At 42.0% G+C, this 25,429-nt stretch overlaps 1 protein-coding gene across 7 annotated transcripts in view; it reads right to left on the reverse strand.

Moving 5' to 3' along the window:
• The window catches only part of SLC8A1 (solute carrier family 8 member A1), a 344,047-nt gene that overhangs the window by 248,471 nt on the left and 70,147 nt on the right, over positions 1–25,429 (reverse strand). For 6 of the 7 annotated variants that reach the window (XM_024552884.3, XM_045189492.2, XM_045189493.2 and 3 more), the window contains one exon: positions 21,627–23,458. In XM_024552884.3, coding sequence (XP_024408652.2) covers positions 21,627–23,425 — 1,799 coding nt within the window. In that variant the 5' untranslated portion in view covers positions 23,426–23,458. Of the gene's footprint in view, positions 1–21,626; positions 23,459–25,429 lie in introns of those variants that run through there. The other variant, XM_045189494.2, reaches the window with a different exon arrangement.

Here is a 25,429-nt window from a genome sequence, read left to right on the forward strand (position 1 = left end):
GTCCGGGAAACACTGGAGCATGCTCCCCTGGGTGGGCAACTCACACATAACAGACGATATCATTGCTCGTGGAGCTCGGGGCATCCCCGGACCTTCTGATTCTCTGTGAGTGCAGTTGTTTGGGAAGATGTCAGAATGTTCCCCAAGCAACTGTAATATCACATTAGATACACAGGGTGGGGCAAAAGTAGGCTTCCCATTGTGACTACGCAAAACACAGAGTTTATTCTTGCATTATCATTTATTAATTACCGTATTATTTTCCATAGGAACAACTGTAAACCTACTTTTGCCCACCCCTGTAAAAAACGTCAATAGCAAATTATAAACCTCCTAAATGGGTTGTAGAGCCATCCACTCCACAGCTTTTCACTAGCAGGCAGGTGAGGGTTGGAGAGGATGTGGACACGTGAGCTCGGTGAGGGCTGAGCGTGGGGGTTATGCTAGTAAGCTGGAGGAGTGGAGCGTCTTCCCAGACCGACCAATGAAATCAGTGCGGTGAAGCCTCAGCCACCCATTGCCGCTCCACATGCGGTGCAGAGGGCCTGGCCGCAAAGACAGAGCCGGCATGGTTCTGCATTTCCAGGATGCCCGCTCTAACCATTGTCAGCTCATCCCCTGTCAGTTCCAAGCCAACCCACTTTGTGGGTCAGTTCTCTGAAGCTCAGAGACAACCACAGAAGGACCTAATGTCCCACATTTACCACTCGGGGTTGAAACCTGGGTAAGTCAGCATCTGATAAGTATTCCCCATATCTGCGTCCTGGGCTGGCTGCATCCACATTAAACAGGAACAAGGCAATCCCTGTGTGTGTTGTGTTCTCTCATTTCTTCCCCGTAATGGCCTTACTTCGGGATGGCAATGAGAAAACAGTGGGTGGAGGATTAGGCTGAGTGGGTCCTAGGCCCAGTTTGCCCCTTCCTGACTGGCTCATCTTAGTTAAGTCCCTCACCAGATTTCTCGTGGACTGTTTGTTTCCTTATCTGTAAAAGGAGACCTTTAACTAGACATGATCTACGGTTCCTTTTTTAAATTTCAATGGTTTCTCCTTTCTTGGTAGCTTGCTCTCTCCCTGCCTTTGCTGGTGTCTATTTCTCCATTTCTAAGTTTTGAATTTTTAATCCTTCCCCTCAGTGGAGCCTCCCCCCCCATCCCTCCACCCCCCCCCCTCCCCGCCCCTCAGTCCACTGCCCTGGGAAAACCTCATCCGTCTGTAGCTGCAGCTCCCACGGTCCCCAGCACATTGCTTTCTGACCACTCCGTTGCGTAAACTGCCAGCTACTTTCCACAAAGACCTTCCTATTTTATTTATTCTACCTTCCCAACTTGGTGACATTCAATAAATAGCTTTTAAATAATCGACCTTCCTAACCTCTGGAGGGTCCCTTAGGCAAAGAGAATGGTTAAGAGAAGCCACACGTAGTTTTTCTGGCCAACTCTCTTCACAAAGAGCTGGTCTTGCCTTCTGTCCCTTCTGAGGTGATTTTTTAAACTGTGCGTCTTCACTGGTGATTCTAATCACCGACCAGGTTGCATTTGTTCACTCACAAGTTACAGGCACGTACCTGTGTCGGACACTAAGGAATACAGCCCATAACTCATAAAGTCACAAATACGTTACCTCCATAACAACCTAGTAACCTTCTATCATCCTAGATGGTGCATATGGCCGTGGACAGGGCCATATTTTCTTCCTGTCTCTAAACTGCCTTCTCTGCTTCATTCCTCCCTACCAACCAGCTCCTGATAGAGTTCGAGGCATCAAATCTTGTTTAATACATCTTTACTGAAAGTTTGTTTGTGGTTCAACTAGATCATATCCAATCAAAATTCATACCCTCAAAAGTCTTTACTTTTATGTTCTCTGTAAGCTATGCCTGCATTCAGATAATCCTGGTGGCCTTAATTTATCAACATCTTCTTTTATTATTCTTTTTGGTAGTATTATCAACAATATTTTTAATTGAGACATAATTGACATATAATAGTGTATTAATTTCAGGTGTACAACATAATGACTCAATATTTGTATGTCTTACAAAATGATCACCACATAAGTTTGGTAAATATCCATCACCATACAGTTACAATTTGTTTACTTGTGATGAGAACTTTTAAGATCTACTCTCTTAGTAACCTTCCAATATACAATACAGTATTGCTAACTATAGTAACCATACTGTATATTATATCCCCAAGACTAATGTATCTTGTAAGTGGAAGCTGGTACCCTTTGATCCTTCCCACCCATTTCACTTTTACATTTTCTTTTAGACTGTGCATATCTTTAGCGCTCTGGCACACCTCTGCAGGTTCCCACCAACAAAGGCCCATCAGGAAACACTACGTGGAGGGATTGTCTCTTGTTTTATTTTCTATATTTCCCCCCTAAAACCACATGGGTTTTGGCACTTGGGACATTCCCTTTCCACAAAGGACACAATAAAGATAATTCAACTGCCTAAATCTGGGCGAAGGGAGACAGCAATTAGGATAGCTTTGGGATATAAGGGAGTGACCAGTAGGTGGCTCAACCGGGGGAACCGCAACTACAACGACAGAGTCCCTAATTAACAAACCACTGCACACCGAAACACGCCTTCACACTCCCGCAAGTGGCCAAACGGCACCAAAGGCCCAAATTTCAGGGAGGCTACAGTTAGATATTTAAAATTCATGAGCTTGACCAAGGTTTAGCAATGTAAATTACTCGTCCCTTAGGCTTGTCCAATTCTGTTATGATGAAAGATACAGCATTGGAGCAAATTTTAACTGCAGTACTGAGTTAAACGACATTCATACAGGAAATTATTGACAGCCTTCAGAAAGAACTGCTTTTCCTTAGTAACTTAGCAGCAAGTGCACAGGGATGAAAAAAGAATGTTATAGTTACATGACATTCTTTAAACCTGAATGTATGTATATAAACATTACTTTTGATAGGATGGCAAAACATCAATTCAAGAAAGGCCTAAAAAATTCTCCTATTTCTGAGACCATGAGCCAAGAATGTAAGGTACTGTCCTCAAAGCGAACAAATCTGCCTGAAATAGTCACACTGGTTCGGATTTCAGGACTCATCTGAAATTGCCTACTGGTTGAATGAAATACCACCTGTAAGCACTGAATCATATTTTCTTATAGAGGTGTATTCTGAATTTTTTTTCCTATTGGGAAAACAAATTTGCAGATTTCAATTTCAGAAACACACCAGGAGGCAAAAGAAAAATCAGCGTTTCTGCCTGTTTCATAGCCAAAAGATAATGGATTCTTAGGCTCTTGGTCAAGAATTCCTGCTTCAGAATTATCCAAAGCAAGCAGCTGGCCAAAAACCAATTTGAACCCTCCAAAGATTTTTAAGTTCACCATCCTTCAGAAACATGCCCAGAAAATACCACATCAGGCTTTAGTTTATCAAGAGCATGTTTGTGGTCGTCCATTTAGAATTGTTGACCACAACTCTTAATTCTTACGGCATAACCTCCATCTGCCATCTAGCTTGCTGAGTAGCAAAAAGTTGGAGGTGGTGGCAGATAATGACATTGGACAGTGGGAGGGAACAAGAGAAATCAAATGCTCAGGTTTGGGGGAGAAATTACAATAGAAATCATCTTGCTCTGTATGCAGTGGAAATTACGCTTTCTGCTGCCACCTCATCCAAACGTCGCCATTAGCAGAGGCGGTAATGAGAATGTAGTCTCATGTGGACGATCCGCTTGTTCTCGCTTTGCTTTCAATTTCACAGCTGTCTATCAACCAACCAATTAAGCTGCTAATTTATTAATGCTGCCATTCCGTATCTCCTATACCTTCACCACCAAAAATGCAGTGCTGTGAGCTGTGTAAAAACTAGCCCAGGGAATGCGAGCAACCAAAGGCCAAAGGTGAGAAGACTAAAAAGGAGGAGAAAAAGGGCCATGAGAGAGAACAAAGGAAAAGGTGACCTCTGGAAGCAAATACTAGAAGAAACCTATTCAACAAAAACTTTCTGGTTTAACTTTCTGGTAAATCATGGGGCAAGGAATGGAATGCATGCCTCTTTTCACAAAAGCTATAGGCAATAAGTCTTAGAGATGTTTTGTTAGATTATTATAGCACCCCTCTGAGGTCAAAGAAATGATGGAATAAAAAATCAGAATATGAGAACACTAAATTATTCTGATTTAGAGAAATCACAGCAAAACCTTTCCATCTGACTTGTGATTGATGAAACCAGGATGCAATCCATACCCAATACTAGGGATCCCATTGAAAAGCTTTCTGGTGACTAGTAAGAGAGGCCTATCTATCCTACCACTCGTTTAAGGTTTACGAGCACTACAGAGAAAAACACAACTTTGCAGATAGCTATTTTCAGAAACAGCAGAGAAAAAGTAGAGCTGTAAATGAGGTTTTCCTACTATGCAAATAGTCATCCTCATAATTCTGACATGCCGTTTTAATACATGTCTAGCACTCTTTGAACTCACCTATAAATTATCAGTAATATTTGCTGATATTATCAAATACCATTTTCTCACTAACAAAATATTTTCACATATCTTATCTCATCATATTCTTCAAAGCACTTAAGAACTAGTTTCACCATTTTTCAAAAAAGGGAAGTGAGCCTTAACACATAACTAAATTAGCTAATCTATAAGGCCAGCAAATGAGATTTTTCAACCCGAAGAACAGCACCCATTCTATAATACTGCAATACACTGCAAGCTTGATAAATGATTTTGAAAATAATAATTTTTTTTTCTGACTGGATTTAATCTGGGGACCAGCCTAAAGCATTTGGCACTAAGACTTTTGAATAAAGTGAATGATCAGGCAAGATAATGTTATCGGCAATTTAAAAAAACAGATAACTATCTATGGCTCTGAAGATAAGTTCAAAAGAGAAATTTAGAAGGGCTTTTGAACAACAATGATATGTTAGAATACAGGCACACTTCAAAGGTAACGAATTTAAAGGATGATAATGGCTGGCAAAATATTTTGCACAGAGTAGACAGGCAATGAATGCTGGCAGAAAAAGTTTAAAGGGAGCACTTCCATGTGTGAGGCTTTCTAATAAATAGTCTCATCAGAAAATTATGCACAGACATTAGAAATGTAAATGGGTATAGATCCTCTTGTGAAAGTTACTAAGAACCTTAACATATCTGTGTATATTGGTCTATTTATTCCAATTTAAGCAGTTAGCCTAAAGCGCTAATCTAAGATATTGACTAAGATGTTTTTAAAGTGTTTGCTATGGCATTCATTACTGATGTGTAAACATTTGTAAAGAGAAAACAAAACCAAACAATATTAAAACAAAAACCAATAATAGAGGCCTCACTAATATAATAGGGTATTAATCAGCTCTTAGGATTTTATTTTAAAGAATTGTATTTATTTGCAAAACACTTTAAACACAGACCTATACTGCAAAAGAAGAGCAAAGATTATATATACTAAAATGTAAAAATCTGTTTTCTGAGATTATTTACAATTTTTCCTTATCTTAATATATACTAGGTACATTGTTTTTATACAGGCACCTTATTTTAAAGTCAGTAGCTTACCAATGATTAACATGGATTGAGTCTTTGCCTTGTGTCAGGGATGGTTCTAACCTTTTTATGCATATTATCTCATTTACTTCTCATAAAAATCATTGATGTCCAGGCATTTGTCCTGTTTACTGGATGAGGAAAGTGGGGCAGAGAGATGTTAAAGAACTAGCTCAGCATCACCTTCCTAGTAAGCAGCTGAGCTGGGGCTCGAACTAAATCATCTGACTACAGAACTCCTGCCCCTCAGGCCATGCCATGCTGTTCACACAACACAGGCTGCTTCCTGAAGGGTCAGAATGCATCCGCGTCGTGGAGGAAGAAGGGCACCTCTTGCAACTGTGACCCTTGTCTGTGAAACTGTATAAACCCTGTTGGTGAGGTGGCTTGTAATTCTGATGGTGCAGTAAGTGTGATTAAGTTACCCTACATATAACCAGCTTTCATGAATGTGTTTCTTCTTAATCCTGGCAACACATAAGCAAGCTACTTAACACAGAGGAATGTTACATCTATTTACATCCATTTGGATCCACTTACAGCCTATCAGGCACTGGGACGGAGTCTGGGAATAATTAGCGAGTTCTTGTGCTCGCTGCTGTAGTTTCCAGTTCTTTTGAGGGAGCACGCAATTTTTAATGAAGCTATTTCCTAACCGTGGGAGACTCGGATGGTTTCCTTGCTAAAATATGCTCCTCAGGCACCACTCCCTGGGTAGATCAAAGGCAACACAGGTAATTTTCATCGGTTTCAGAAACCCCTGTTAAATGCACCGGCAAGTATAATTTCCTCAAACACCACAGGTGCTAAAATCGCAAAGGCCTAAGTCAGTCACAATAATAAAAATATAGTTTCATCATTAGCGTATCAACTGCGAAAACATAAGTTTTACTATGAATAGTAGACACTTCTGTTATGATTTCATTTAAGTGTCCTCTGAAAAGTTGAGTCTAATTTAGACTGGTTTCTTTCTTTCTGGGTATTATCACTGATTTTTAAATTTACTTATTTTAAGAATATTTATAATCAGATCCCTTCCTTATTAAAAAGAAAAAAGAAAGAATTCAAATGTGACTGTATACCTCATATTTGATTTATTTGTCACCTTTTCTCCAAATACCATGTGATTCTCGTACCAAATGCAAGTGAAAACGCTTACGTCCTGTTGCTTGTTTGAGACTTCGGGATAAATAATACCCTTGCACAGTATGGTGCAAATCGGCATCTTTAAGAAGGAACTCAAAGGCACACACAGCTGTAAGTGTGTCAAGTTTTATTCCAACCTTCTCTGTTTATAACCCACCTTGTTTAAGGGGGATCTGTAGTGGCTGACCCCTGTGGTAGGGAGGCGGGGATATAACAGTGTCAGCGGAAGATGTACCACGTTCTCATGAACTCTGAGCCGATTCACTGCAGGCCCAGGAAGAGGCGGCTCACTAGGTGTCGCGTGTAGTAATACAGACTGATTTACCGCCTGATGGCTGCGAACAAAATCCACTGCTCGAGTGCTATATTTTATACCAACCGAAAAAGAGAATTCATGAAAAGTATGTAAGGGAACAGCCTACATAAACGGCCCCTTAACTGCATGAACAATTTAGAAACAGACAATGAGTACCTTGGTTTCTCACATGCAAAAATATTGTTCATGCCTTTCAAGTATCTAACAAAATAAAACACAAATCAAAAGTGATTACAGAACTTCTAAGGAGTGAAACTGCATTCTCTGCTGCCTTTTATTTTAGGTGTTGATTTTGCTGGAAAACAATATACTAGATTGAGACCCAAACTCTAGGAACTGTTGAGGTTCTAGCTACTGACACAGCTAGGATTTGGGGAAGCAAATATCTGTACATGTATCGGAATATAAGGTCCCCCATGAGATGTAGCAACCAGGTTTTAGTTTTAGTGCAACAGTGTAACTGTTGTGTGCCTAGCACACTGGGACATTACATGGTGTCACCTGTACTTTCTGCTGAGTAACTTGAGATTTGTGGTCAAGTCTCAGATTTCTTTTTTACTTAAAAATATTTCCAGGTCTAATTGTTCTAATTCTGTACTTACCTGACTGATTTTTCCTTGTGTTAAACTCCATGTTGTTCTCACCTTGACTGATCTATAATTACCTGGCACTTCATTAATTAAAATATTCAATTCAGCTGTTTTTCTGTTCTATCTACAGCCTAATGTTTAAATGCAGACTTGCTTTCGTCTCTGGGAAGTTTACTCATTGTTCATGTACTTTTGCAGTACCTTCCCCCCGTTCTAAATGAATAAATGAGCTTAACTCATCATGCATTCATGATGAGACATGTATGTTATTATAGAAAGCACACAGACAACTTGATTAGAAATGAATCAGCTGATGCTGAGAGATCAATATGTTGTTCTTGCTTTTCTACACAGACATCCTGAAAAATACTTCTGGTTACATTTACAGAAGTATATTTACAATAAGACAGTAAGTTTCAATTCAAGAAAACTTTTTGGAAACGTCACTATTGGAGAAGAAGGAACATAGACAGGTTTGTGTCACCTGGATACAAAGAGCACGGATTACCTGGCTCACACGGCTGTAGGAGGGAATGGAAGTGTTATTTAAGGACGGGGCGCAAGGCATGCCGTCCAGCGCTTGCAGGAAGCAGGCGGGTGTAGTCCATGGCAGCACACAGTAGCTTAGAGGCACACCCAGCGCTTCCCTAGGCTTAGCCAACCAAGACTAAGAGCAAGATACGGAACACGAGGCCACAGAGTCTCAGGAGGGTGTAACGCTGCTGCATAACTGCATTTTAGAGCTGGAAAGGACTTCACGGCCTTTGCAGATTCTTTTTTTAAAAAACCATAGTTGGTAACTTTTTGAGTTCGCCAGAGACAACACTATACATACAGGTCCACAGACCTGCCTCAGCTGCAACTCTACAATCTCCCTGAAGACCGAGAAGAAAAATCACTCGTATACACCCTGCCAAGGTGGTGAGACTAGCAAACCATGGAATCATTGGGAGTGGGGTTGTGGCTTAGGTGTAATGGATTCCCTCTTCCATCGCCTCTAATTAATTCTTCATCTCTGTCTCCATTCCAGCAGACATGCTTACTAGCCAAGTTGTATTAAGAACCTTTCGAACAGCTTCATTAAAAAAAAGTGGACAAGACGTGGGCAGGTGATGCAGACAGACAGAAACGTCAATCACACGGTCTTTCACTCCTGATGGCTGTCCCTGCAGCATTCACAAGCGTCTCCCACAGAAAAGCAACCTCTGCTTTCCCGAGATGGCACGCACACACAGAGAGTGGTTCACAGTAGGGCGACTGTGCCGCGCTTCTTGATTATCGCACACTACGTGGTTATTAATGCTGCCTTCTTTCACTCAAAACGGCGCCCCGATTTGGACAATAAGTTGCACACTCTGTGTACATTGAACAGGAATGTTAATTCATTTAAGACATTGAAACAAACTTAATAGGACCACTTTAAGCAATTTAGTAGCCATGCATAATTTTCTTAAACCTTCTTCAAGTTTCTAGATTAAATACCAAACAAGCCACAACGAAGAAGTTAATAGATTTGTGCTGAATTAATTGGTTGACTAATATATGGATGGATAGCAGAATAAGAGGTTGAAGTTGGTGAGGGAGAAATACAAGTTTAGACAGTAAAGACAAAAGAATTATGTCCAGAATGATGAGGTTCATGAGTCACTTGCTCACGTTCCCTGGTTTCTTTTAAGGCAGCATTAACACTGAGGGAAGGCGAAATCACCCAACCCCACAGACCTGTTTGTTTGGGGTGAGAGTGACATGTGACCCTGGCATTGTCACGTGAGGAACTTTTTGTCTCAGCAGCCGTGATAGAAGCAGACAGCCCACTACTTCAGTGCAGCCCACTGCTACCCCTGTCATGTCAGTCAGAACTCTTCCCCCAACTCCAACTCCGAGTAACTCCAGGGATCTTACAAAACTGCTCAGGCATCTTTACATCGCAGATATCCCGCAGGGGCAAGGACATGCAGAGCCCAGGGCATCCAAATGCAACTTTTTGCCTCCTGGGACTAACAATTTAATCCAGGTGGCAAATATTTCTTAAAATATTCTTCAAAAGGATAACTAGGGAATGGTAATGGGAAAAATATAATAAAGATTATATTTTTAAAAAGAAAAAAGAAATTCCATGTAAGGTTTGTTTTAACTGGGAGTAGGTGCCCAGCCAGGCCACTTCTCCTGAGTGGGACTTGGCTGGTAGGTATGAAAGAGACACAGGTCCGTCCCAGACCGACAGCTATGCCTCCTGGTGGGGTGTCACGATCACCCGCTGAGGTGTCAGTACTACCGTTTCCGTTGGGCTCTGTTATTTAAAACAATTCCTTTATCTCTCTGAATTTGAGTGTTCCCACGTGCTAAAGTCTTCCTTCTTCCTTTCAGCTATTAGTAGTAATCACTGTGGTGCTGCCCCTACCCTAAAATAGACGTGCTAATGCCTGAAAGCGTTGTTGGGAAGCTGAAATAGAGGAGTAGGGACACTGTAAAGAGCACTGTGTTGTGTAAAAGCAAAAGTCTTATTCGCTGGCCCTTCCCATGCTCCTTGTCAGCCCTGCGTCCCTGGTCTCCACATCATGTCTTCCTCCCCTCCCTTTCCACCCAAATGCCGGCTGCATTGACAGGGTATACTCTGGGCAGCATCTTGTTATACTTTTGATTGTTTTCTGTAGTTACCACTTCTACTAGGCTGGTAGAAGACAACTATGTAAGCCTTGAGTGCCCTGAACACAAGCGTGCACACCCCCCCCCAAACACATACACACTCCACACACAGAGTCAATGTCTGCTTGTTTGTTTATTTGAGAAGGAAGACGACGAAAGCGCCCTGTGCCTAGTTCCCAGCAAGCCTAGGTGAGGCTTCCATAAACAGCCGTCTGGAAAGTAACCAAAGGCAACGACAACTAACATTTGCTGAGCACTTACTAGAAGGCAGGTGCAGCCTGACTGGATTTAATCCTTTGAAAGAGGTGCTATTATCCTCAATCTATGGATGATGAAACCAAACACAGAGAGGTTACGTGTTTATGCATTTGTGCAATCTCTGAGTGACAGAGGCAGAGTTCAAACCCCTGTTAGTTTGGCCCCAAAGCCTGGGCTCTCAGTCACTGCCACTGCAGAAGACGCCCCTGGGCAGCCGAAACACTGTCACAAAGCCCGTCCACTAAGGAGAGTGAGAGGGAAGCACTTGACTTCATCAGGGTGTGATTGGTATCCACAGTGAATACGTACCGTTCACTCTTATTCTACACGCGAGTGTGGGAAGCAGTACATTTAAAACGAGCAGAGCTGGAGTCGGGCACACTGCTGTCCTGACTCTCACAAAGAAGAAACTGTACGCTTAAATATGTGTAATCACATATAATAAATACATAAATATATGCAGATATATTTATATAGCAAATACAAGAGCACAAAACTCAGTAGACTGGAAGACTGAAAAACTATACTGTAAAAATCCAGGACCCAGATCCACAATGGTCATCGTTAAAAACCAAATGAAGCCAGATCAATCTTAGAGAATATCGTTTACAGTGATTAGGAAGTCATGAAATATTAGGAAAGATGTTCTTTTCCTGAAAGAATTCAGACCTATGAATATGCTTCAGTTATTCAAACAACTAACTTTAGCAGGGCGCTAGTCCTCGATAGTGCTGGATAAATCAGGACTTAATTTTTTTATATTATTATGTTATTGTATCTTTTTTTATACTCATATTGAGACTTATGTTTTTATACTGATTATATTAACACACTATATTAATATTCTTAATAGTCTACCATTGCGTCAGACCATGTGTAGGTAAGATGAATCACTTCCTGTAATACACCCATTTAAAGCACCCCGGCACTCAGCCATACAGAATTCCTTTGTCCATATTAACAACAGCTCACGAAGACCCCACAGCTTTCTGCCTTTCCTCTGCAACCTGTTCACCCTCCTTCAAGACCGTGCCCAGGTGTCCTCGGATGCCAGGCCCCGTGAGTCGAAGACCCCGAAGGCAGCAAGCAGGCCCTCGCCGACTGAGCTCCCGGCCAGGCAGCTCCATGTTTGTGGCAGCCTCCTTTGTTCGCGCTCAGCAAAACCATGAGCAGCACAAGTCTCCCGGGTGACACATGGGGTTAGGAAACAGTGCAAGAAAGATACCTGCTCAGGTTCAAAACCAATGTCGCCACTTTCCCTACTGCACAGCCCTCTGAGTTCATCACCGCTAGGAACAATGAATCAAATTTGAAGGGTTCCACTGGCTCCTCTTCTGGTCTCCATTTAAGAGGGCAGCCAAGTGGGGACAGGAGCCAGCTGGGGCGGGACGGGGACTGAGAAGGAGGTGGGGAGTTCTCTTCTAGAAAGCAGCAGGCACACACACAGAGGGGGTTGCTGCCGCCCATGGTAGCCAGGGGTGACGCTGGCAGCTGGTCATCATCATCCCTTGTCACCATCCCTTGTCATCATCCCTTCTCAGCCTAAACACCAGGTCGAAGAGTCCCATCAGGAGGCCCCGAGAGAAGGATGTGGAGGCAGGCACAGGAAGGCTCCAGGGGGTGGCGAAACGTCCACCTCGGTGAGTGACCGAATATCTGTACCCCCACCTCCTCAAGCACAGCATGAAGTTGTCCATGGCGGGGTTCATGTCTTCATCGCCACTGCTGACCTCGCATCTTGCAAAGGCACTTGACACAGGATCGGAGCTCATAAAACATTTGCTAAAAGCAGCAATCAGAGACTAGGCACCGGCCCTATCCATTCTGTCCAACCCAGGAGGAGTCCACAAGCTTCCTTGGGCTCCTCGGCCATTCTTACACAATCATTACATACATTTGATTTCAAAGACGAAGTTGCTGTGTACTTTTAATATGGAAGCAGTTTGAGTGAATCCCATGTTTATTTTCTTACTCCCATACTGCCTTTTGGACTAATTCCAGGCTTCACTTCACTTTAGTAATAGCTGAAATCTAATCAGGGCTGTATATTCTTAGCCTGGGTCTTCATCCCTCTCTGCCTGCCTCTCTTCTTCCCTCCACCCTCTTTCTCTTCTTACCCCTCCCCAGCCTTACTCCCCCTGCCTCCACCTCTCTCCCTTCCCCTTTCCCTTCCCTCCTCTCAATTTCCAGCCTCCTCTCTGTATACAGATGGCTAGATGGAGAGATCTACTTCTCTCTTCTCCTTCATTCTCGCTTCCTTCCTTTTCCCCTCTCTTCCTCTGTCCCCTGCTTCCACTCTCTGTCTCTCTGCTTCCTCCCTCAGTTGTCCCTTTCTCTCTGCCTCTCTGCCACCCCTTGTTCCCATACCTCGCTGCCCTCCTTCGCTCTCCCGCCCCACGTCCAGTGTGTGAGAATGAAAGCTGTGCTTTCGGAGTTGGTTTTGTTTTATTGTGCCCTAAAATTAAACTCTATGCAAGTAGGACTTAGTGTTATTTTCCCACCTTTACCTTGATAAATTGTGTGTGTGTGTGTGTGTAACAGCAAAGTTCTCTGTTGAAAGGGAATGGGTGGAGGCTTCTAAAGTTATAATTAATTACACTTATAAACATATCAACAGTAAGTTTACTCTAAACAGACCAGTAATTCACCAGCAAAAGTTAAAGAAATAAAACTACTTTACTTAAAAAAGGAAATCAGTTACAAACACCTGAACACTGATTTCGTATAAAGTGTATCCGAATTGCCATTCGACAGCCATCTGATTTGGGGTAGAAGTTTTTCGTTGTTGTCATTCTCATCTCCTACAAAAAAATGGAGTTCAGAAGCAAGAGTAACTTGGAATTGTTGTTTTTTTTTTTTAATCTAAAAGTCCCACTTGCTCTGGGTAGGTTTGCATGAGATGAACTGCCATGTGGGTCACTTATTCTAGGAAAACCTCCCAACCAGGAATTCTGAGTATTAATGATCCCCAGGAGCGGAGAATATAACCTTTGAAAGCTCTCGGTAGCACTGACGCAGGGCAACAAGCCTTCCGGAGCACAGATTCTCTGTTGTCATTCATCTGCATTGTCTTTTCATATATATAAAAAGACAGACCAGGAAACTACCATTTTAAGTATGGAGAAAAGCTACATTCATTGTTCAGCCATATAAGGAAGTCAAAACTTTGCAGGGCTAGTGCAGGCAAGGACAGAAAGCTACTAATAAAACGTTTCTTTTTTACTCAGGAACAAAGGGTAATAAATACTGAGAGAAGAAATAATAGATACTAATTGGTTGGGTCGGGTCCACAGACGGACTATAGCAGTTAGCGTTTTTCTTGCTTCTCAAACTCAGTTACTCGTGGCTTTCCTAGAGTGGGGGGGGGGACGCAATGTGGTTAATGCACATTCGAGAATCCCGGAAGAGAGAAACACTGCTCCGATTTCTCCTTTCTGAGCTGCACCAGCCACGCCGTGGTCAGGGGCCCCGCCTCACAGCCTCCCACATGCTCATCCTGGCCCCTGACCAGGTGGCTCTGATGGCACAGTCAGGCAGTCCTACCGCTAAATTCTAGGTCCACTTTATTAGCTGTGTGACCCCAAGAATGTGAGTTAGTCTCTAAGCCTCACCTCCTTCATCTGTAAAATGAGTATAACAGCCCCTACTTACTAAAGTTGTCACAACAATTAAATCAAATGAATAATGTAAGAAACAAAGAAGGAAACCTGGCTCTCAATACATCTTGGACCACTACCACCTTCACCGCCATCATCACCTCCAACATCAGCAACACTGCTACCACCACCACCACCTCTAACACCACCACCACCTCCACTACCACCACCATCACCCCAGTTACTACCACCACCACCTCTACCACCACCACAATCATCACCACCACCACCACCTCCACTACCACCACCACTACCTCCACTACCACCACCATACCCAAATCACCAACTGTACCACCCCCACTACCACTACCATCACCACAGTTACTACCACCACCTCTACTACCACCATCCTCATTTGACAGATAAGGCAAGCTTAGTTAATTTGCTTAAAGTCACAAAGCTAGCAGGGGACAGGAGTAGAGCTCAAACTTAGATGCGGAATCCAAATTGAGAGCTAGTCCTACGTCCGTCTTTATCTCAGGAAGTCTAACATGGCAAAGTGGTGGCATCTTGGTTCCGAGGGTCACCCACCACGGGGCTTCAAGGGTACCCGAAGCTCTCATACATAAGCCTGAGAAAAACTGTATGTGGAAATAAAATATCCCAGGCTATTTCACTAATATCGGAATTACCAGGTGAAGTGAATTTCCTTGGTTGCCCTGTTATCGAATACCCAAGCTCTGCTTATGCCCCTTGCCTCCACATCTTCAAGTGTCACCAAAGAACACAATGCCTATTCCCATATCTGACCCTGCGGAGACCATTGTAAGAAGGAAAGAAAATGTCATCTGGAGCACCAATCCTCCGGAGAAAGGCAGGAAATGAAAAGGCATTGTTTATTTCGGCTGTGAAAAGAATGAGGCCTTGGCGGGCCCAACCTTTGGCAAATAGATGGGCATGACGTAGGTGGTATGTGGAGCCAGGAGAGGAAGAAAAGAGGAGATTTCCTTTCATTCTGCCCATATTGTTGACTGCTTGCTTTCCCTCCCAGGACCTTCTGGACTCCCCACTGTCAGGTCAGAAAGTGCAGGGCAGTGTGGGAAGCCAGCAGCTAACTTCCACTGGCTGCTGCAGCTGCTTGCCTGCTCAATGAGCAAACACAGTGCCCAGGGCGCCCCGAGGCTGGCTCACCTAAGGTGGTTATAAAGATCTTCTCTAGTGCCACAGACCCGCCTTACATTTTGGCTGTTCTCTCTTCCTTTCCTGTCACCTGGCTTAGAGCCACTTCTATTCTACTGTTGCAAAGATAACACCTGGTTATCTGGCATTTGCGATGCCCTGGGGGCCTAACAGCTTTCCCATCCCAAAGAAAGAATCTCTGATGAGCAGATTTCAGTAACCAGGACAGAACGTGATGGCAAGACAGGGCGGGGCAAAAATACATGTACAGTTGTGTATTTGAAAAATAACAGAAGAATTAAAAATAGTCATGTAAGGACAAACTCTGTGTTTCAGGCACTCACATCTGCAAACCTACATTTGCCCCGCCCTGCATTTCATAGGAAAACCTCTGCAGTCCTGGAAATCCTGTAGCCCACAGAAAATTTCTACACCTCAGCTAACAAAGAGCAGCACAGTAACAAATAATCCTATTTTAGGTGTCACACCCTTAAGGTTGCTCCATTCAAAAAGAGAATTAAGCATGTTTAAATCTCTTTCCCAAGGTTACCAGTGTCCTCAGGAAAGAAAATCCAAGAAAATTTCGTCCCACTTTACAAGTCAGTGTAAAATCTGCTCAGGTTTTACCAGGATGCAGGCAATACACTGGGAGTGGAGAAAATGGGGTGTGAGTGGGAGGCAAAATGGGTTGCAGGCTGCTCAAGCAAAGTTCCTGGAGACCAAGGACCAGTTCACAAGTGCAAAATAAAGTACCGAGATTTTACCAAAAATCTAGTAAATGTTCCGTGGGAACTAACTACAAGACATAATGGGGTACAAAAGGGCAAGCACATAAGCCTTTTTTCTTTTCAAGTAGGTCAGTTACTTGTTTTTTTAAATGCTATATTACTGAAGTAAAAGAAAACCACGAGATTTACCCTCTGAAGAGATTTTTAAGTGTCTGCTACAATTTTGTTAAGTACAAGCACAGCGCTGGACGGCAGATCTCTACAATGTATTTCTCTTGTGTTACTGAAGTGCTCATTTTACTTGTTAACCAGCAGCTCCCCATTGCTCCCTGCCCTGCCCCTGGCTCCCACAGCTCTGCTCTCTGCCTCTACGAGGGATTATTGTAGCTACCTCCTGTAAGTAGAATCATGCAGTATCTTCCTTCCGTGCCTGGCTTAAAGGGATATATACTCAGGTTAATTTAAATGTCCTTGTAATGATTTAAAATCCCATTAAAGAAAATAAAAGCTCACAGGAGTCTTTCACTACGTTTGATAACCATCTTGTGTATTTAGTGAAATTGTCCGTATTCCCAGGTTTACCAAGATAGAGCTCCATCTTGAAATGCACAGGGCATTTTTCTCTTTAGTTATGCCTTCTGTCCTTCAAAAGGAAATGTAAATATTTTGTCCAAAGTCAGGGCCTCATAATGATGAGCTTGCACCAGGTCTTCATAATGATGTCTGTACTTAGGAAAATGTGTTATCTCACTTCCCATTTTACAGTATAAGGAGTATATTTTTCTGCTTCCTTCATCATGATTAGTCCAGTATTGGGCGCAAGTCAGAGCTTATTAAATATGTGCAGGTTGACTGATACACAAAGTCTTCTCCATTCTCCAGCCTTGAACCAGCGAAGCATTTAGCCCCCTGTGTCATGGTCTTGAACGATGACTCAGAAAAGAGTCTATAATTTAAACAGTTCAGTGTGTCTAAACTATGAAACCTCCTCCTTTGCTAAGATAAAATGTCTTTACGTAGCTGTGTTATAACCCCAAACACGAATTAGCAGTGAGAAAATGCCATTACAACAGCAAACCTGGCAATCTGGTTGACATGGTAACAACCCTCACACCCGTCATTCATTCAGGCTCCTCCCAGCTGTAGTGACTTCAAAGTCGTAAATGTTTCTCTCTACTTTCACCCTGTCTTATCATTGTAAGTGCTATGCATTCAGGAGAGCATATGCATCTCTAAAGACATTTCCTGGGGTTGTGATTTAGATTTGCAGATAATTCCCCATGTGGTTTGGTTCTAAGAATCAATAAATATTCCAGTCTGAAAAGATAATCCACCAAAGCAGAAACCCATTAAAGTCCTAAAATCATTCCATCCAAATTTCTTACATCAGTGTACTGTCTAGGAAAATTCTATGTCAATGTAAACTATTTATTTTTACTTTCAATTAAGTACGTTAAGTTTTGATGCAACAGGTAAATTTAGTAGGTTAAATGTAGCAGATGCAATTCTTCTGCCATAAAGTAAATCTTCACTTCGTTGTAATCAAGGTAACATGTGCTAATAGCCCTTCTTGTCCTACATTATTTTTTCTAGTATTTTTCATCATTTCTGATTCCCCAAACATAATTATTCTTCTGTTGCTTCAAGTTTTTTTAATATTTTTGTTTGTTTGTTTCTTGTCCTTTTTATAGCTGTCAGCCTTCTCATATTATCTGTTTGATTTACTCGCAGATTTGAGCCACTCTCTCCTACGGCCAGGTCTTTATTCCTTAGGGTTCTACAGAGCAAAAGAATACTGGTAACATAAACAGTAAAAACAAAGTATTTCTTTTCCCTGGAATGTAATAATAATAATTCCCTGAAATTTATATAAAAATATAATTTTATTTTTTCTATTTCTTTTCCTCAACAAAGTAATGTAAATATTTAGTGTCAAACAGCTACATTTGTTAAGATGTCTTGCGTACTTTACTTCCTAGTTAATAAAGTTACAATCATATTTGAAAGTGTAATAGTTGTTAAAACAAGATTTATTCTGGACAGATCTATCATTTAATAAATTATGCTGCTCTGCAGTGCCCAGGCAACTGACTCGCTAACTAAAACACTATGTGCATTTTCCAACATACATACTTTGATTTTCAACTCTACATTTTAAATATATAATAGTAAATGCTGGTGAGCTTTTGAATTGTCTTCCAAAAATGATACTAATGCTGAGCTATAACTAAGTACTATAATTATATTTGATTTGTATGTATATTAATTAATTAACCTTAACATTTTCTGGAAGAATCCAGCTAGGTTAGAGCTTGGAAGAACAAACAACATTTTGTAATAATTATCACTACTAAACTAGCATCATTAAAGGACACTCATTAGCAGCATGCCAACTTTGCGGATATCACCTACCAAACCACAAATCAAATTAGCATATTCATTTATTTTTTATTAGCTGTTAACACTAGACAGAATTCCTTGTTGAAAGTCAAGAGTAGCTGGCTTGGGTTTAGTATTTGACATTGATTGAGTTTATAGGAACACCTGGGCTAACTGTTAATTGTATCTATTTAATCGATTTTGCCATTATAATTTTTAAATGTTTTGCCAAGAATACATTTTATTAGAGACTACAGCACCATATATCACTTATTGGTATTTTTCTCAAATACCGAATTTGATCTTAAAAAGTTCAGATTGAAGTAATTCAACTCATCTCTATAAAAAATGTAAATGAATAGGCATAGGCAGACTTATACATTTAAATGACTTCTATACTAAAAATCAGATGAAAGATTAGGAATCCATTTTGTTCTGAAAATCAAAGATTCAGTAAAGCTGACTGCCCACTGGTCTCCATCCCTGATCAGACTGGACCCTGTTTCTACCTTGGTTAACGGCTTCTAGAAACTAGACAGCCTCTACGTCCAGGCACTCCCAGGAGTTTCTTTATGGTAGTCTGGAAACAATCATAAATCCTGGCTCTGGGCAGAGCATTAAACAAACAAACAAAAATATGTTTGAAGTATTTAATGAAGCTCAGTGGTGTCAGCAGGTCCTACTATGTTCTGGAGGTTCTGAAGAAAGAAATGTCTTGTGATTACCTGTGTAATTGGATGAGATGAAAGTTCATTCTTAAAAATAAATTGGGTTGACGCTCCATAGTTCATTAAATTGGGTTGACCCTCCATTGCCTGAGGACAAAACTTCCTTGTTTGAATATGACTCTGTGGACCTGACGTTGGAAGCAACTACCAGAGGAAACACGACCCATAAACAAGGTAGAATGAGGGGACTTTGATAATATTAGATTTCTCTAGAAACACTGCGTTTGAAAGTTTGGTGCCTATCTTAAGGCTAAGTTCCAGGCACTCGATCAAATTTATTTAAGCAAGAGACCTACTAAGCATCCATCAAGTTTTTCATCATTAGTAAAACTCTATCATGTCATGATAAAATTTCTTTAAAATTACAATTCTAGAAAAGGGAAAAATTATAGGGCTGTAATTTTATTCAACTGATAAATAAAAGCCTTTGCCATTTCTAAAATTTCATATTTCAACGTAGCACATAAAGTCCAGTAAGAGATTTTAGAACTAGAAACTGGCAATGAGTCTAGAATAGTCCTAAGACATGTATGCAGAGGTGCCATACTGATAATTCCACCAATTCTTACCACTTTGCACAAGATATGTAACTTTTTAAAGCAGGAGTTTGGCACTGCTCTTCCTTAGCAAGAATTAAATCACTTTAATGGCAGAGGGTGAGTGTTTTAAATGCAGCTGGCAGAATAAATTATCCCATCAAATCACTCAGTCTTTTTTTCCGTTCTTTTACACTGTGCCCAAAAGAAGGCTTTTTATTTACAGTTTGGTAAAAGTCCTGGACAGCAAAACAGACAGGAGAAGCATCTCAAATAAACAAGGTCAGAGCCATTATTAAAGGAAAACAGGACCAAATTTTCATGAGAAAATATCCTAAGTAAAATGAATAAAACAAAAGCACCAGTGTGGTCGTATTCAAGGGCTACCCTTGTGAGCTCACTTAATAACATGCCATACTCCTTTAATAACATGCAATATACTTTTATATGGCTCACAAGTGCTCCCTAATACAAGAGGGTTCAATAACTGAAATGACTGGAAGACATAACGAGGAAGAATTCCTAGCAAAGGAATAGAGTTTATATGCTAATGCAGGCAGGATCACATTTGAAGCAAGGCCTTTGGGAAAATCCTTCCCGATATGCAGAATATTCATTTGCTACCATGTTACTATCATTTAATAAAACACGTGACCTAACAAAACACATCTCAATAAGTGAAACATTAACATTATAAGAACCAACATAAAATACATTGTCATCAAAAGCTATCCCCCACACACACATCCGAAGATGGGTATTATAATCTCTGTTTTACTTGAACTCATTGTGGTATCGTACTCAGTAATTGTTCATCTCTATAATACAATGTAAAAGACTTTGGAAGGCTTAGGAAAATCTATTCCCTCCACCTCTGTGCTTGTTTCCCCTACACTTTCAGCAGGAGAAATTTCATCCTGGAGAGAATGTACTTGCCATTTAACATGTACATGCCATTTATACAAGAGTTATCCATTGGTAGAACAAACTATATTTTATATTTTTCCTGAAATTCCTAAGTTGGAAATGATTCACCAACATACTTATTTTATTATCTTTCGTTGAGCTGCAGATATTATAAATAGTTTCCTTTCTTCCTTCTTTCTATTTGGACATTGCTCATTGAGTCAAATTTTCTGGACAAGGAAGGAGGACTAGCTCTCTAAATAGTAACCATCAATGGAAAAATCAGTGCACAGCCAGGCACTGCATGTTACAATGTTAGCAAACGTCACTGTAAAGTGGCAATAGAAAGAATACACCATTCCCCACTTCTTTTCTCTGACCTGCACCCTGTCAGCCGGGATGCTTGGACAGAACCTTATTTTTCTCCCCATCCCTATATCGGTATGATAAAAGGGTTTGTTTAATCATGTAAAGTAAAATGAGACTGGAACTAAATAAGAGCTATATGGTTTTTCCTTGTTGGCATAAAACTGAAAAAGCAGGATTGTTCTTTAAGTCATAATTAAGCATTAACATTGAAGCAAAAAGTTATCTTACATTGTCACAAAACCCCAGTGTCAGATAAGAGCAACAAGAATTGTTGCAGTCAGCCCTGAAAGCCACGAAATTCTCTGCAGAGGTGTTCCCTCTCTGGGCTTTCCCAATTAGTACCCAGTAATGAAGTTAGGGACCTGACGCGGTAATGTAAATATCCCCTTTCTGTGTGTACATTATGTCATCCAAAATAGAACACAAATTTTTCAACCCAGGACAAGTGGTTTGATAAACTGTCGCAAGACTTATTTTATCATGATTTATAATGCACTTAAAATATGTAAAAGTGCCGAAGTACAAATGAAATCAAATTAAGATCTCTGTACAGAGCATAGTAATGGTACGTGAGTGAGGACCGAGACTCGTGATCTGGTAGAGTACTCCATTCCTTCTACGCCATTTAGTTTAAATGATCATGCCCACATTCTCACATCCACAAACGCACTCGACACCCATGCAAGTAAAAAAGGAACTTACACAATTTCATCGTTCTGGAATTCGAGCTCTCCACAAGTGTCCTCGAAGTCCTCTCCTCCGCCTCTGGCCGTCCCTTCAACGGTTTTATAGGGAACGATAACATTTCCTCGAGCTCCAGATGTTCTCAATACTTTCACCTCCATGATGCCGATGCTCTCACTCACATGGGTCACGGGCTCCTCGAAAGTGAAGATGCCTGCATGGTCATCATCAAAAATAGTCACGGTGGCCGTGCAGGGAGAGCCAAGGCAAGCGAGGGTAGAAACATGATTGGCTTCCAGTATGCCGTCTTCTGACGCCTCTGAAGACACTTTGACATTGCTGAGATGCACGAGGAAATTTTCATCCTCCTCAAAGATATCATCATCAATGATGCCGACTCTGATTTCCTTCTGGGTCTCACCAGGCTTAAAGACCACAGTCCCTTCAGTAAATTCATAATCAGACCCAGCATTGGCCGTACCGTCCTCGGTTCTGAAGTCAACAAACACAGTGTTGGTCAAATCCCCACCTCTGCGGATGATGGTTAGGGCTACCGTACCACAGTTCTCCAGGCACTGATATGTCCCTTGTTCAAAGAAGATCTTACTGACAGGGTCGCTTTCAGCCACCTCAGTGTTGACCTCATGCATGCTGACGGCCTTCCTTGCCTGGTCGGCTGCATGCCTCTTTAAAATGTTGCCAGCGCCAGTCATGAGGCGAGTGGCTTGAATGCGGTAAAATGCGCGACTTTTTTGCTGCTGACTCAGGACTTGGTAGTTAGCTAATTCTATTAATTGTTCTATTTCTTTCTCTGGATGCTTCTGCTTGAGTTCCTTCAGAATCCTTGCCATTTCTCGCCTCGCCTCTTCATCATCCTGGTCCCTCTCATCAACTTCCAGAACCAGAGCGCCATCTAAGAAATTGTCCACATGGGAATTGACCACTTTCCCATCCATTTCAATTTCAGTCTTGGAAGATGGCCTGTCTCCTTCATGTTCAATAATCATTCCCCTCTGCTTGCCAGCCCGGTACCTCTTATAGACATACTTGTAAAACAGAAGCCTCCTATCTGCTACCCAAGCAAACACAACGCAGATGGGAAAGAAGAAGAAAGTCAGTAAGCCTTCCCAGACCTCCACGACTCCAGGAGAGATGACAGACAAAATAATGTAAAGCCAGGTATAGGCGAAGATGCTCCAGGCTGCTGTCACAAAGAACACCCGCAAATGCTTAATCTTCCTTGTCTCTCCATCTGGGACCACGTAAACACAAAGTGCGATGATGATGAACATATTGAATGCGGCACTTCCCACGATGGTGCTGGGACCCAGGTCTCCTGCAGTGAAGTTGTGGCCACATACTTCAATTACTGAGAGGAGAATCTCTGGAGCAGAGGACCCCAGGGCCATCAGGGTCAGGTTGGAAACCGTCTCGTTCCAGATCCTCACAGTTGTCTTGGTGGTCTCTCCATTGGGCTTCTTTATGGTTATTTCTTTTTCTTGAGACGTGATGACTTCTATAGAGGACATGAACCGGTCGGCAATGATAGAGACTCCGAGAAACATGTAGACCATGGCCACAAAATACACAGTAGCTCTAGCAATTTTGTCCCCAAAGGAAGGGTCTTGGGGCTCCCAAATGGGTAAAATCACCCCTTTCTTACAGTAATACGAGCCGGTACACTCGCCGGTTTCATTGCCTTCCCCTTCCATTTCTGACTCAGCACTTATATGGTCCACGTAGGAAAACAAGACAGCCACGACGGCCACCAGGTGAAACCCCCGTGAGAAGGTGGGTGACAGACTTGCTCGAGGCATGTTGTACAGCGGCAGACTTCCAGCTGTCCCAGCCTACGGGTAAAAATAAGATGGGGGGTGGGTAGGGGGGGAAATTGCATCATTAGAGCCAGATCCAAGGCACGACTAATTCCTTACTGTTATTTAATTTTACCAATGACTTGTTTATACTTGACTATCACACCATGTATGGTAAATCATTATTCCAAGAATCCATCGGTGATGAAGTAAAGTTTATAACTTAATCTCTCCCTGCTTGTGGATTTTCTAAAGGTAGTCAGTCCCATTCACTAAGCCAGGCACACGGCTGACCTGCTGGAAATACACAGTTCGGTATAGCCTTGGCTTGCCGCATGTGCATTTGTGCATGTTAACAGCCAATTAAAAGGGGCAAAAATCCAAACTTTTGGAGCATTAAATCATTTTCTCCTTGTTGCTAATGCAGACTTTTTCCCTAAATTTTGGTTAGTACAATTACCTTCCAGAAACTCTTTCATTGCCAAAACCACCTTATTAAGATCGATGCTTTAGTGGTGGTCCTGAGTTTCCTGGATGAGGCAATTAGGGTCAGGAATGCTACCTCCTAAGCCATCTCATCTTTCACTAATATTATTTGACATTTTTATAATCTTTTGTAAAGTGTGGGTAGAAGCTGCTTTGGAAGATTTTGCTAATTTTATCAACCTAAATAAATTGAAAAAAAAGATTTAAAAAATGGATGCTTTGAGTTCAGACTATAAATTCCTACTGACACAGCACCTGGTGATAATCTTAAGTTCTGGAGCAACACCTTAAACTAAATTGCATGAAATCATGCCCTACTGCTCCAAACTTACTTGGAAACACAGAGAAATCTTCACACGTGCCTGCAATCAAAGCTCAATGGTATTTGTACTTAAGAAAAAAAATTCTGCTGAAATGTAATATTTCCACACATTTAGTACAGTTTTTAAAAGCATATTTGATGAGAGCACATTTCCTCCTAATTTTCAGCAAGCCCAGGTCTCTGATGCATTAGCAGCTGGGCACCTGGTTCCTCAAGCACAGCTCTTCACATCTGTGTACAGATCTCGCTAGAGACTGCAGGCTTGTCCACAAGAGGAAAGGTTGATACCCAGGCCCAAGTCTGGCTGTGTGTTACGATTCTTGCCTGGCAGGCTGTGAAATCAGCGTTACTGGCCATAAAGTGTTCCTTCTTGGTGTTGATGTCATACTTTCCATGGTCCTTCTAAAACACATCTTACTTCTATGGAGGGTTCAAGTGACCAAAAAGTGCAGGAGCAATAATTCCATCTAAATTAGCTCATGTGGCAAAATGACAGTGACCACAAAGTAACGTATGAGGAAGGGCTGTGGGCAATTAGGGTTATGGCACCAGAGTCACTGAGCAGCACAAAGCTTGGAAAGCAAAGCAAGTGGTGCACCGAGCCACCGTGGCTCCAAATTCACCCACCAGCTTAGGCAACGCTCAGCTCGGGCCTGACATCCCCTCTGCCTCCAAGGATTGGTGGAATGCTTAGAGCACACCCTCCTCCGAGGGTCTCTCTAAGTCAGGGTAACTCTGGTCGGGAAGGTCAGTTATGACATCAGATAAAGTGGTGATCAGAAGGGGTCTGGAGTCAGAACACAGTCTTGTGGCCCAACAAAAAGTTAAAAGTGGAGCTGGATTAGAGTCTTTCACAGTATCAGGCTGTCTGAGCGTCTCCCCCATATGCACCTACATTCTCTGGGAACTACACCAGGGCCCAGGAGACCGCACCCTCTACCCTGCCCAGCCCAGCCCATTCTGGCAGACCTTCAGAGAACCCGCCACCACCTGAAGCCCTTCTTCACAGCTCATCACTGTTGGGAGATAAGCTCTGACATTTTTCCCAAACTAAAGAAGACACAACAGAGGGAGGTGGTGGTAGAATTCCATTCTAAGTAACAGGCAGAGAAACAGAAGCACATTTGCAGAATACACAGAAGTTCATGGTCACTGTGACTGCCTGTTCAGTTATTGCAGGGCTTGGGTGGGTTGTAGGA

The sequence above is a fragment of the Desmodus rotundus genome, chromosome 5 (genome assembly GCF_022682495.2).
Source record: "Desmodus rotundus isolate HL8 chromosome 5, HLdesRot8A.1, whole genome shotgun sequence".
Lineage (NCBI taxonomy): Eukaryota > Metazoa > Chordata > Mammalia > Chiroptera > Phyllostomidae > Desmodus > Desmodus rotundus.